Source organism: Euleptes europaea, chromosome 10, assembly GCF_029931775.1.
Source record: "Euleptes europaea isolate rEulEur1 chromosome 10, rEulEur1.hap1, whole genome shotgun sequence".
NCBI classification, from domain to species: domain Eukaryota; kingdom Metazoa; phylum Chordata; class Lepidosauria; order Squamata; family Sphaerodactylidae; genus Euleptes; species Euleptes europaea.
In genome coordinates this window covers 63,500,848-63,514,624 of record NC_079321.1, presented here as the reverse complement: position 1 = coordinate 63,514,624, position 13,777 = coordinate 63,500,848, and the positions used below count along the sequence as shown (strand labels likewise).

At 37.8% G+C, this 13,777-nt stretch overlaps 1 protein-coding gene across 1 annotated transcript in view; it reads right to left on the bottom strand.

Moving 5' to 3' along the window:
• Positions 1–2,848: 2,848 nt before the first annotated feature.
• Positions 2,849–13,777, bottom strand: part of CRYBG1 (crystallin beta-gamma domain containing 1) — a 78,728-nt gene continuing 67,799 nt past the window's right edge. Inside the window, exons 16-22 of the mRNA XM_056856677.1 lie at positions 13,247–13,359; positions 11,672–11,801; positions 9,577–9,716; positions 8,279–8,402; positions 7,383–7,541; positions 4,621–4,783; positions 2,849–3,023 (exon numbers count right to left, since the gene is read on the bottom strand). Coding sequence (XP_056712655.1) covers positions 2,935–3,023; positions 4,621–4,783; positions 7,383–7,541; positions 8,279–8,402; positions 9,577–9,716; positions 11,672–11,801; positions 13,247–13,359 — 918 coding nt within the window. The 3' untranslated portion in view covers positions 2,849–2,934. The remainder of the gene's footprint in view (positions 3,024–4,620; positions 4,784–7,382; positions 7,542–8,278; positions 8,403–9,576; positions 9,717–11,671; positions 11,802–13,246; positions 13,360–13,777) is intronic.

Below are 13,777 nucleotides of genomic sequence, written 5' to 3'. Positions count from 1 at the left end.
CTCAGTTCTGATCCATATGATATTTTTTAGCTCATACCCGGGATTTAAAAAGGTTCTTTCCTATTGGAAACCTTGGTATGTTGTAAAATGTTCAGCGTTCAGTGGGACACTGCAATAGGAGTGTCTGTGGTGGGGAGATTTTATAATAATTTTGATATAGATGAAACATGGAAAAGTCCTTCTATACTACTTCATCTTAAGTGAGTGTGAATTCCAAAAAAAGCCTTGAAGGCCTACTCAAGGGATGTTTTTGTAGTCTGTACTTGTGTAACAATTTAAGGGGTAGAGGGAATTACTCTTTAGAAAGCAGTTGTAAGTAGTTGATCTATTTGTTAAATTTTGTATGTTTTGTATAAGAGTTCCAGGAGGCGTGGCTTAGGAGGAAAAAATGGCCTGGGAAAAGGACCCCACCTCCTGGCTCCCCAAAGGAGAAAGAGTGCATCTCCTTTGTTATAAGTGGCTCAGCATGGTGCTCATCTGAGGAAGGAGATGCTATGGGGAAGGAGATGCTGAGTAAAGAGGAGTAGGTCAGTGCTGGTATGTTCCACTCAGCAGTGGTAATTCCATTAAATTTCTATATTAGGCTAGGGAAAAACTGCTGATGGCGCTGGCTTTTTTGGTGGCGGCTGAAAGGTTCTTTCGTGTGCTCTTATTTTTGTTATGCAGCTGCTTTCATGGTGCCTATAGAGAATCTGCCACGCACAGCAAAAGCAGTCTACTGGTCCTCTGCTTCTTAGATATTCAGCCCATTCCTGAAGTGGGGGTGGTTAGATGGTGCCCAAAGGTGGTGCAGCTGTGCCACCTTCAGAGCGGCTTGCTGAAAGGGGTTAGGAAGCTGCCTATAGGCAGCTCCTCCCCCAGGAACGCCCTGGGAGGCAGCACTGGCGCAGGAGGCTCATGCTGCTGTGTGGCGCCAGCATAAGTCACCCTGTACCGGCGTCAGCGCCACTTTATGAGGTGCAAGTGGCATGGACGCTGGCATAGGGGTCATGCCAGTTCCTATGCGGCTCCACCCCCCCTCATGAATGGGCAGCCCTTGTCAGAATTCTGATCCTACTTTCAGAAAAATAACAATTTCATTTGAATAATATTTTTATTTGTAAAATAGGCATGTTTATACAACAATTTGGGTACCAAAACATTTTGAATGTAGTATACCTTAAAATTAAAAACAGTGTCAAGGACATAATTCTTGAAACAGAAAACAGTTTCTATATCAAGAAAAGAAGCAGCACATTTTTACAGAGAGGACCAGATTATAGTTCATGTGGTCTGGAATATGGTAACTAAATGCAGGAGTTTGTGCAACAAACCAAGGTGAGTCTCCTAACAGAAAATAAAGAATTAACCGAGTAACGGTGCAGAAGAAGTATTAAATCCTAATAGATTATTTTTCAGAATGCCTGACGAGTGCCACTAGCAGTTTGTAATAAATGGTCTACTTTGGAATTACTGTACAGGAATGTGGTGGCAGAAATATGACACTAAAAATATTTAAACACTGAAAAAATTATAGCAAAGACAATATTGCATGAACAGTCTTAAATTGCTTTATATATATATATACACACACACACTGGGTTGCTACTTTCTCTTGAAAAATGCTGTGCTTACAGATTTTTAAACAGGTATTTAAAGATAATTTTGTACTCAATATTGATTTATGGTATTGGTCACAGGAGAAATAGCTTCTTTATTCTTGACTACAATGTGTTTGCTACCCAAGATTAATCTAGGATGTAATCACTATTTTACCACCTTGATGGGGTTCATTGCTGGGACTACATCTAAAAATGCCTCCACTCCTGTATGGTTTGTACATAATCAGGGGTAATTGGGTGCTAAAATCTGGTTTAGTAGCCAATAAATTAGCTGAAGTTCAAGGGAGAACTTGAACTGTGGGGTTCATAGATACATCACAAAATATTGGATGCCTCATGTTTTCAAATGCATCCGTGCAGCACGTTCACTGTGTAGGGTAGCAGTGACGTTTTCTTCAGCATATAGGGGGATGAGGTAAAGCAGGGGAAATCTGGGATCTTCAGGTGTGTGTCTGCAGGTGCTACAGAAGTGAAAAATGTAGGTAACACTGATGTAACAGAGAAGAATCAGATGTATAGGAGTATGTGCAAATGCAGGTGGAAAGTTTTATAAGATCATAAAGCACAGAAGTTTATACACAGAATAGCATGTAGCAAAAAGTAAGTGGTACAGTTGCTGTGTTAATTAAGCCATTTTAAAAAATCAGGTATTTTTCTTTACACATTTCTATTTAGAAAGAACACTTTAAAATGTGAAGAAATATACTTCCCCTTTATAAAGAAGGGAATATTTTCCCTTCCCCCTTTAATACTTTAAAACTGTATAAAGCAGCCATGGAGATTCATAATGGGCAAATTATTCATGGTTAACAAATTCACTTAGCAGCCCAATATGTTTGTTTGCAAACACATTCTGGGTTGGGTACTTAGCATGATGTAAAAGTACAATCACAAGCTTTAAAACATTTTCTTTACTAAAATGTATTTGAATGTACTGTACACATTTTGTACAAGTAATCACCTAATATGATCTAAATATTTAAAGATGAAACATTTCATTTTTTGTGCTAATAAAATATATACTCATGAGCCTAAAGCACTAGGAGATTAAAATTGGACTTCAGAAATAATTTTAAATTGCACATTAAAAAATACTCTGGTTTAAAATTTAATCCTGCTATGAAATAACTGTGCTGACAGATATTTTATTTGGAAAAAAATAATGAACAGAACTGCTGCTTCAGAGCTTTTTTACTTTTAGCCAGTTAAATTGTATATATATATATTTAATCAATGACAGGCATACACCAATGTCTACTCTTCTGCCACTCTTCATGTATATTGCTCTGGATGGATCTGATTCTTAATTCTTCCCTCTGAAGCAGAATTATTTTTACACAACCAGTGGCTCCCAGCATTGTGTTGCCTTCTCTTCACTAGCTGAACTGACAATGAGGTGGTTTCGATCATAGTGTGTTCCCCCTAAAATGGAATTTTAGACATTAAAAAAATTAAAGTGTAGCATTTCTGATACAGGATTCTGTTATCTGTAACATTTAACATAAAGTTACATACAATTTTTCTGTAATGGTGCAAGGAAAACATAAGGTCAGTTACCCTCCTTGTGCTTGTACTTCAGAATAATATGAAGGAAGAAAGTGTTCAAATAAATGAAGTGTTATTGTATAATGACAATTTAGTCAAGTATTCTACTGTATATAGCCAATCAGAAGTTTTAGGTATATCTATATGTTTCCAAAAAAATGCAATACATATTTGTGCAGTAGTTAACAGATTTAACACTATTTCTAAATCAATGCCTAGTACCACAAATTAAAGATAGCGTAATAAAATTACTTTTGGATCCCAAGGAGTCCCATACCCAATAATTTCATGTATTATTTTCAATACTGCAGTTCAGACTATCCATAGCTCAACACACTCCCAAAAACAATGTCATTAGTTGACTTTGGAATCATGACACCACCAACAGATGTAAATATGAATCTCATATATATGTGCTGATATTTCTATGTTTTCTGTTCCAATCAGTTTTTGGGTACTGATTCCCACACCGAAGCATTACTTTATACAAGCAGTAAGGCAGCTAGTTTATGGGGCAATACGGGAGTGTCAAACATTTAACACCACAGACCCCATGTTACACAAGCAAATCCCTTCCAAGCACTGTATATAGTCACAATTGTGCAGGTAGGAAGGAATAGTAGTATTCCTGTACCTCTTTTTTGACTGCCATTGAAGTTAATGAGTACCTCTGCAGAAGACTGCAGTTAGTTTGCCTACTTGTGATGCATACACGTGAGAGATCAGTTGTCTTAACAGATGTGAAAATACTGAAATAGTCTGGGTATGCTTCATGACCCCCGCTATGTCCTTTCCTTTATCCCTTAGAAGCTCCTTGATCCATTGATCTCGAGCAGCATATATCTAATGTTTGAAGGATATAAGGACTGAAACAAATCTTGCCACTGACAATGTAGCCTTGGGATCCCTGTCACTTAGTAAAAACGGCATTATGTCAGACACAGAGGCATTAGATTTATATGTTAAAAGGGGAGATATATAGTGTGATCGAAGTTCCTCATAAAAGCGGCATTCCAAGTGGGCATGAGCTAATGAATTGATAGCCAGAAGAGCAAGGACAGGACCTGTCTGGATATAGTATATTCAAAATTCTGCCCTGCATAACCATAGAGGGGTTAGCATTGACCCCCACTATGTAGAACTTTCCTATATCTCATTATTAAAAGCCATGGGACTTGATAGCTGAGACAAACATGATTTTTCGCCATTTAGCAACAACAAATTTTAATTGGATTGGATCACTTGTTTAGACTTTGCTGATATAATTGGAATCCAATCTAATCCTGAAGAAGAGTCGTACACATAAACCCCTTCCATGTGTGTTGCAGACAGGTATGTCTGTTTGAACTGCAATAATTAGAACTTAATTGCAATTGCAACTATGTGGCGACCTGGTCTTACATTCTACGATATCCTATGGAATGTCTTAGTAAACATCAGAGATGTTAATAAATTCCAACCAAGAAGTTTTTACCTTTAATGTCTAGCACTAAGTTTGGTTTTATCTTGCTGTAGATTCTTCCATCTGGACTAATATTCCACTGTTGCTTTTCCTCATTCTGTTGAAGTGCCAGGCCCAGTTTTGCACCTGGAGTGATCAGACTTCCTACAATCGTCAAGCAGAAGTCCTCTGCCATCTGTGTAGTTAAACAAACAATATCAGTCAAAAGAGGCTTCTTCTTACTGCTGTACTAGTTATTAATGCCTATGCAAGGACAAAATTATTTATATTTTCTTTCTTACTAGGTACATACTGGTTTTCATGGTTTAAGGATTCCAGTAGTATTCCTGCAGATTCAAAATACTTGTTGCAGCTCTGGAAGCATCATTTAATTACAGTTTCATTATTCAATGCTATTTAAGTACTGAGGTTTCTTTAGCACATTCTACCACACAACAGGATTCAAAAGTTATCTTGGCAGACTTCATAGAGTCAAAGTCTCAGTGACACTTCTATTGTCTTCCTGTGTTTGTGAGACAATTTGCCTCATTCCTAACTACTTTAGAATGAAGAATTTCTGTGGATTTCCTCCTATAAACTGTACTGGTGGAAGCAGATTTTTCCCAGCCTTTCCCCAGCAACTCTGTGACCCCTGCAAAGGCAATGCCAAGGATCAGGGTATCCTCATGGACAAAAAGTGACACAGGTCTTCATTGTCATTTTACTCGCTTCTAAGTTCCTGTTTCTTTCGGAGGTTTTGCTCCCTCTAATGGTCCATTTGATATAACACAAGTTTAAATCCTGATTTAAACCGCAGGTTTTTATACCAGATTTACTCTTGTGTTATATCAAATCTACTAGAGGGAGCAAAACATGTGCAGAACTGGAATCCCCCCCCCCCCGAAGAAACGAACTTAGAAACAAGGAAAATGAGAATGGGTAAATGCGTAATAATGATAGGGAATCAGTAATCACCCTCACTCCCTCTTCCAAGCAAGAAATGTTGGTGGAGGAAGCTCTTTGTGGATGGAATGGGGAGGAAGGGAAGTCTGTCTGATTTTTCTCCTCTTCCTGTAGTATCCTTCCTTCCCCTTGTGTTTATTTGCACCTTGGTTAGAAGTTTCTTCTGCTAATGGTGCATAAATTACAGATAACCTTGTCAATCAATCTCAGGCACAGGATTAAGCAACTATGGGTGATGGTATGCTTTCAAAAAATTGTAAACATTTCTGTTAAAAATTTCATACTCCAGAGCTTGCCTAGGGTGGTTCTGTACTGTATAATGTAGAGGAGGAGCTAACAGGAATGACAGAAAACTTGTCAAAGCTGACAAGTATCACTTTGTCAAACTTTAAATATAAAATCCCTCACTTTGAATAATCCAGAGCTGCCATTCAAAGCCCATTTTCAACCTGAAAGTGAATGCAACCAAGTACACTTAGCTTGACCATATGAAAATATGACTCTGACGGACACTCTCACATAATTAAGCCCATCTCAATACAGTCTGCTTTGACTAGCAGTACTCCATTACGGACTCATATACAGGGTTTTTTCAGCACTACTTGCTTGAGATTCTCTTAACAAGAGACACCAGGGATTGGACCTGGGACCTTTTTCAAGCAAAAAGAATGATCTCTGCTACTGAGCAATGGTCCCTCCTGCTTTGTGCTGGGTTGCAAGAATGTAGCTGCCTGCATTCTTAAAAGAACGAAAACCATGTGGTAACACCAGGTGAATGTTACCACATGTCAGCTTTTCAATAGTTTTAATTATATTTTTGAGTTAAAAATCAACACTTCTTTTTGCAGTCTGTTGTAAGTTAAAGCTTTGGATTTCAGTGTTCAAACATGTTCTTGGCTTACTGAAAGGCAGGAAACATTCTTCTCCCCCAGAGCATAGTTGGTGTTGAGAAACCTCTCCCTTTGGCAGAATGCTGTTAATGATGCTATACAACTTTTAAGAAGTTGATATTTGGCTTGTCACTCATATTGTATTAACTTCATTTGATGTTACAGCCCCAAAGAAAACCTAAACACTTTGATCAAAGAAGTATGTAACTCAGTGGAATTTACCTGTAAGGGAAGTGTTTAGGACTCGTCTGCTAGGCTAGTGTTGGAAGATACTAGTAGGGCAAGTCTTAGGGTAGGAAATGGATATCTAAATTGATCAAAAAATGGCAGTGTTTTACTGTAAAGGATCCAGTAGCAACAGGATTCCAATGATTGCTCTAAAAGAGTTTCAACATTTCCTTACATGGAGGAAATGGAGTCTTGAGCATAGGTTCAAGATACAACTATGGAGATCAGTATAGCAGATCTATTAACAAATGGGAAAGTATGGTCCTTCAAGATCTGTTAGGAAACCCAGCTCTCTTTTTATTTTCACTGAATATAAACTGGCCTAATAATTATGCAAATAACTACAGCAAAAACCACTGTATTATTTAACAAAGCAGAAATGACTCAAGCACTGGTCTTCACAGTTAAGAAAAAGGAAGAAGGTGGTCAGTTTTTTTGCAGTCAGAATACCATGAACAGCCACACTTTAGATTAAAACTATCCAAAAACTAATTTTAGAATACATTAAAAAAAAAAAAAGAATAATCATAGAATTGCATGGGTTCTCTGAGGGGTGTGTGTGTGTGGCAAAATAATTGTGTTTTCTTTCCACAGGGACTTTTTGTGTTCAGCAGGGCTTATCCTTGACTTTCTGCTTTTCTTATGTAAGACATGTGAAGGATGGTGGATTGCATCAATTACAAGAGGCAAAAAACATTTACTGTAAAAGTTTACCATGCATTTGAGATATCCTCCTTGGTAAACCCAGACTTGCTCATCAGATTTATCATCTTCTGCAACCTGCATTCTCAAAAGATTCAAGTCATCTACATTTCCATCAGTTGATACAAACTGTCTTGTTTCTTTGTTGCGAAGTTTGAAGTATGCTCTTTTCTGTGAAAAGACCAGAGCTCATGCATCATAATATCTGAAAGCAATATGTCTTATTATTACAACTACAATGTAATGTTCTCAAGCATCAGCATATTAGGGTGCATCACTCTTCTACCATTGTTGTAACCTTGGCTTATTTACATGCACCTTAAACTCAGGGCCACTTTATTGTTATTTCCACGTGGGAAAAGAAAGTAAATATCACACGCTCATTTAGGACGGTATAAACATGGCAAACATATGTTTTCCTATGAGTAGGCGATGCCATGTATGAAGACTGGTAGTTACGAGATGAAGCAGCCCTTCATACCAAAGATGTAAATGAATTCTTACACAAGTCTCTTAAAAACTCACTAACCTATCTGTAGAGGTAGTCAAGTAAACAACTGTTAACTATTTAAGATACTTTATTGTGTGAAATTTATAAAGGAGAAAAAAATCTACACCATCACAAATGAGAAAAGGAAGCTACATTTTGGTTTGCAAAAGTGCACTCATAGGGGAGGATCATTAAATTAAATATATATATCTTGAAGAAGCAGAATTGTTAATTAGATCTAATAGGTACAATGCATGTCACCAAATCTTATAGATTTAATTTTGTGTCTGCAAGGAGATTGTGTTTGTACTATTCAATCTGATACCAGAACAAAGAATAAATATAAAGCAAGCTGATCAAGTCAATTATGAAACATTTACCCATGCTTTGACATGTCCGAGTGGGCTGTAGTTCTTACCTGCAATAAAGGTCGCAGGGAACCTATTTTGTGGTAGCCACTTAACGCGTGCCAGTTTGGTATTTTTTGAGGTTTTAATAAAATTTGACGACCTTTGTAATTACTGTGTTCATAAATAAGCCACCTTATAGTAAAAAAAGAAAATATTATTTCTATAGAACAATGTATATGAGGTAAGGCAATCAGAATCATTTTTAAAACTCCTTGCAGCAATATGAATACACAAAGCTTATATATTCACTAAGGCTGCGATCTTAAGTATGATATTACATAAACCATAGACGAGTGCTTCTGAGTACCAATATCTAGGTTGGAAGATGTATAGTAAGACTGCACCAAACACTGGTGTACATTTGGCACAATAAAGCTATTGTAATACTTGGTACTTTAAAAGGAGTTACAATAGCATAGTAGTGATATAAGTAAAGGGGAGAGCTAAGTCTGTCCATAGCTTCTCAACCCTGTGAAGGATGATACTAATTGTCTAATATATTGATTCACAGCATAAATACCCCAAGCTCTTCAAACAAATGCCCAGTGCAGCTATATTCCTCGACCATGGTTAAAGCTTGGCTGAGTATCTAAATTATAGTTAAGAACTAACTGTGCACACTGCGTTGTATTTTATACAACTGAATGTATTTCAGAAGTGGGTTGCTTCTGGTGCTTAAACATCATATAAAGCACTACAGTACCAGAACAGATCTTGGAAAATTCAAAACAATTTTCTCAAAAACTGCCTTTAAAAAGCACCTTTGTTAAATTCCACTTACATAAATGACTGCCCCCCAAGATAGGACACTGACAAACCTCAGTTCAGACTATCAAGACCATTAACAATTTTTAACATTTAAAATCTGCAGCACTGTAGTTTAGATGAAAAATTAAATTGCATGCATTGTAGGATTAACCTCTATTCAGACAGACTGCCAGGGTAATCAACACGTTCTTCACCAGTTAGGATGGCTAAATAGACAGTCTCTGCTGACAAAGCTATAACCAGGAAGAACAAACCATATAAGGGTAGATACGGGTTGCAGCCAATTGAGCTGAACACAGGACTATTACCTTTCATCAATTGAGGCCCCCCCTTGCCAAAGGTGCTTTTAGCCCCAGTAACCCTAATCACCTTTCCCTCACAAATTCTCCTTAAATCTCACACTCACTCCATAGCCCCTAATGCCACTATTTTTCAGGCTTAATTCCCCTTATGCAAACTTATAGTAAAGTACTAAATATAATTTAATGGTTATTTAAAGTCTACAAAAACAAATCCCAATGTTCAAAAGTTAACTTACATGCCACCAGAAACCTGTACTGAAGCTACATGAGGATTGTAGCCAAGAAACTTGAGGTTTATAATTTCTGTAGTAAATTCCATTTTCTTTCCCCTGAAGTTTTCCTTTTCAAAAAGAGCTATGACTGGCTCAGAAAGTTCCTGTTTTAAAATAAAAGGACTCATTTATTTGCTTTAAATCCGTTGAAGGGTGTTCATGAAGAAATACAGATATTAAAGTTTTTCATCCCTGACTGTGGATAACATCTCTTAATTAGTACACCACCACTACCCCACTACAAAAATCACTATTTTCCAGCATCTTGGATTATCTGTTTAACCAGTTCTGCCACAGTGGGAGTCTTTGTTGGGTCTGATTCAATTACGGCTGCACAGGCCATAAGAAAAAACTCAGTACTTGCAAAAACTGCTTTAACTGATGAATTGAGAGAAATGAAAAAATGTCCACAGGATCAGAGAGGTAGATGGCAAGACTGCAAAAAAAGCTCATTACTCATGAAAAAATTATTCTAGGTGTGGGGTGGAAACTGGAAGGAGAACAAGGTGATTACTTACAGCCACACCTTCCATTCTCTGCTGGCATTTTCATGACTCAGCAACACCTATAATTGCAGAACTTGCCCTACAGCTATCTGGATAAACGGGTGTGATATTAATTTTCAAACCTTTACTTCCTTAAACACTAGGAATTCTTAAAAACCTGGCATTCTTGAGCTTATATTTAACATTTTGCATTCTTATTCTATGTATTTGATGCAAAACGTGAATTTTAGGACTGAAATCAAAGATTTAAAAGTATGATGAATTAACATTCTTATCTGGAACTCCTACAGGAGTAGAAAAGGGAGTGAAAACAATTTGTTTTGCAGTGCTCATAGTCTGATACATGAAGGGTGTCTTCAGCCATCTGAAAGTTACTACACGCCCAACTTGATCATGTAGCACAAATGTAGAAGTACATTAAAGTTCCGAGGGGAAAGTATGTGCTTTTTCCTATGGGAAAGCCCAAGTCTAATGCAAAAAGTCAGTCTTGTATATCGCATAACCTGCTCTTCTCAGCATCATCCAAGAACAGACATCAAGCACAGGCTGCTGTACTCCACAGGTCTGGATTGTGCAGGACAGAATTTTGCAGTCTGCAGTTGCCTTCTGTTTTAAAAAATTCATGTGTAGCTGTAAAACTGAACAAAGTAGGCCTGCTTTCTAAATATGCTCTATTAATCCCCACAATGCTTCAATTAGCTTTTCATTTGTAGTTTCTAGATTATAGCATTAGACACCAGGTGTTCCATTTAGTGGGACTTATTTGGTAAGCCTGACCAATGAGAAATTAAATAAACCTTCAGAGTGTTTATGTGTATGAAAAAGCAGGTGTCTTGTCATTCATCTGTTTTATAAACAGACTAAAGTAATCTAGCAGTGATGATTTTGCAGCTCAGACTAATAGCTATCATACTGGTAAACATATATCTTTTGCTTCAGGAATTATTCTGAGATGCCAAAGTGTATTTTTTTTATAAATGAAGAATAGATCATTGGATTGGCTTTGAGTCTTCACTGTTGAGGAACAACAGAATATCTTACTATGAATGTATTAAGAAATAAATATTTCCTGTAAGGGCTGCCCTGAATTTCCACTCACAAAAAGCCTTTTCAGAAAGCAAGGTTTGTGTATTTACCAAACATATCTTTATTCATGGCTTTCCACAGCCACAGACAGTGCAATCCTAAGGGGGGGGGGATTGGCTCTGTTGCTTCTCTACTAACTAATTTAGTTCAAAATTTCAACTACGGTTGAAGCTTTAGATCTTTACTCTTTTATTTAAATTAAAGCTTGCAGACCTATCTTTCAGGAGCCACAAAATATGCTCTGAAAAAGGACTCTGTTTAGCCATTGTAACTATTAAAATGGGAGTTTATTGATATCTAAGAATACTCACAAACCATGACAATTTTTGTGCAGAAGTGGATGTCAATTTCATGGTGATACATCTATACTTTCAGCTAAGTTATGTCAGATCACCTTTATGTCTCATTTGGTAAGCAAGTCAAGCTTTCCCACCTCATTTGCTCATTCAAATATTTCTCAAACTTACAATATTTATAACTTGTAAAGACTTCAAGCAAGTTTGGGGTAGGCAACCCATTGCAGGCAGATCCGGGTAGGCACCTTCTTCTAACACATACTGATTACCAGAAAAGTCTTCCTTGTCATATGCAATCCAACTACAAGAAATTAAGAAAATGAGGATGTAAAATCCCTGCTCTGAAATAAGAGATGTCAGCATGAGAAAAAAAATCTGAATAGGTTCTTCCTGAACAGGAGCACAATGTGGTTTGAAAGCTTGCTGACAGAATTCTAGGTCAGATGCATTATTGATTCTTATTTCCTTAATGATGGTTGGTGACATCATTTTTATATTTTAGAGTCAAGTCACAACATACAGAATGTAAAATATTGTCTTCCATTTAGTTTATTCAAGAAGACAGAGGTTACTTTCAAAAAGTGATTTACAGTGCCATCTTAAGAAGAGTTACACCCTTTGAGGTCAATGGGCTTAGAAGGTGTAACTCTGCTTAGGATGGCACTGCTAAACACACATGCATCTTATTCCAAAGTATTCATTTCCAGGGCACACAGTGTGCTTTCACAATACTTATGACTGCATGCACACGTACATCAAAAGGAAGCTCAAAGCATTGTGATTTTAAGCTCACTTTTTAATGCACATGTGGCTGCAGCATAGCAGTGAACTGAATGACGGCTTATGGTAGAGCCACTGACTGGCTGCTCCATTGCTTGTACCTCTTCACCACTTTTTTCTATTGGACCATGGAGTGCCAGGTAGTAGGTTGCCTGAGAAAGAAGATTGTGCTATTTCAGGTACTCAGGACAGGGAATTTCTTTCCTAGCAGCAGAAGGAGCTTTCCCCCCACTTGCTTGCCTTCTCCCTCACCACCAGCTCTTTTTCCTCCTTTTGTTGCTGAGGATATCTTATAGCCAAGTGTCTGAGATAGAAGCAGGCAACCAGTTATGGGGTACCTCATTCTCCCGCAGCAGGACAGGAGGGGGCAGCAGCTAACTAGTTGCATGTAACAGTATTCAATGCACTGCTATAACTACACATACATTAGAATGAAGCTAAGGTACATCCACTGCCCTGACCTGGATGGCCCAGGCTAGCCTGATCTTGTCAGATCTCAGAAGCTAAGCAGGGGCAGCCCTGGTTAGTATTTGGATGGGAGGCCACCAAGAAATACCAGGGTTGCTGTGCAGAGGAAGGCAATGGCAAACCACCTCTGCTAGTCTCTTGCCATGAAAACTCCATAAGAGGTCGCCATAAGTCGGCTGCGACTTGAAGGCACTTTACACACACACACATCCACTGCACTGTGAGCCTTCATTTTGATTATTCTCTTTCTGCTGCTTCAGCATGTCTGCCTGTCTTCAACGTAGTAACTCCCTTAAATTGCAGTGTAAATTATATTGCAAGCCCCAGCACACTTCTGGTCAAGTGCAACAACCGGTGGCCCCAGATGGAGAATGCATCAACATTAATAGCCCATTCAGTGGGGTCCAGATGATATGCACCTACTTCTCACTTAGAAGCCTGCTTCTCTGAGCTTGACTGATGGATTTATTACTTTTAGTGATGCAGCTTCATACTCACCTGCCAGATAGCACCTTTGAAGACCTTACAGGAAACGAGTCATCAATCTGAGAAGTGTCTTTCTCAAATACTTGACTTCTGCCCTGGAACTCTGGTTCTGAAAATAACTGGACCTGTAAAGATAAAGCACCAAAGCATCTAGCACTGCATTTGTAGCACCCCTCCCAAATGCTCAGCTATTAACCTGATAAATCTAACATCACTTTTATATTGAAGAATACATGCTGTTTAACTTCTTTAACAGAAAAATGTATGTAAGTTTACAACTATAAGCAGCCCATATTTTTCAAAAATATGACACTACACAATAAATAAAAGGTTCAAACCTATTTTATTAAGGTGATCCAGCAGTGGAATTTACCTCTCTGGCAGTTCTTTTCCCTTTCCACATATGTACCATATCTATATGATGATGTCATCTAAATAAACAGTCTCAGAATATGGTTCAAACTTTGGAAATTACTTCTTTTAGAGTCTGATCAATCCAAAGTCTGAACATCTTAAAAAATATTTGGTCTTGCATTTGAAGAG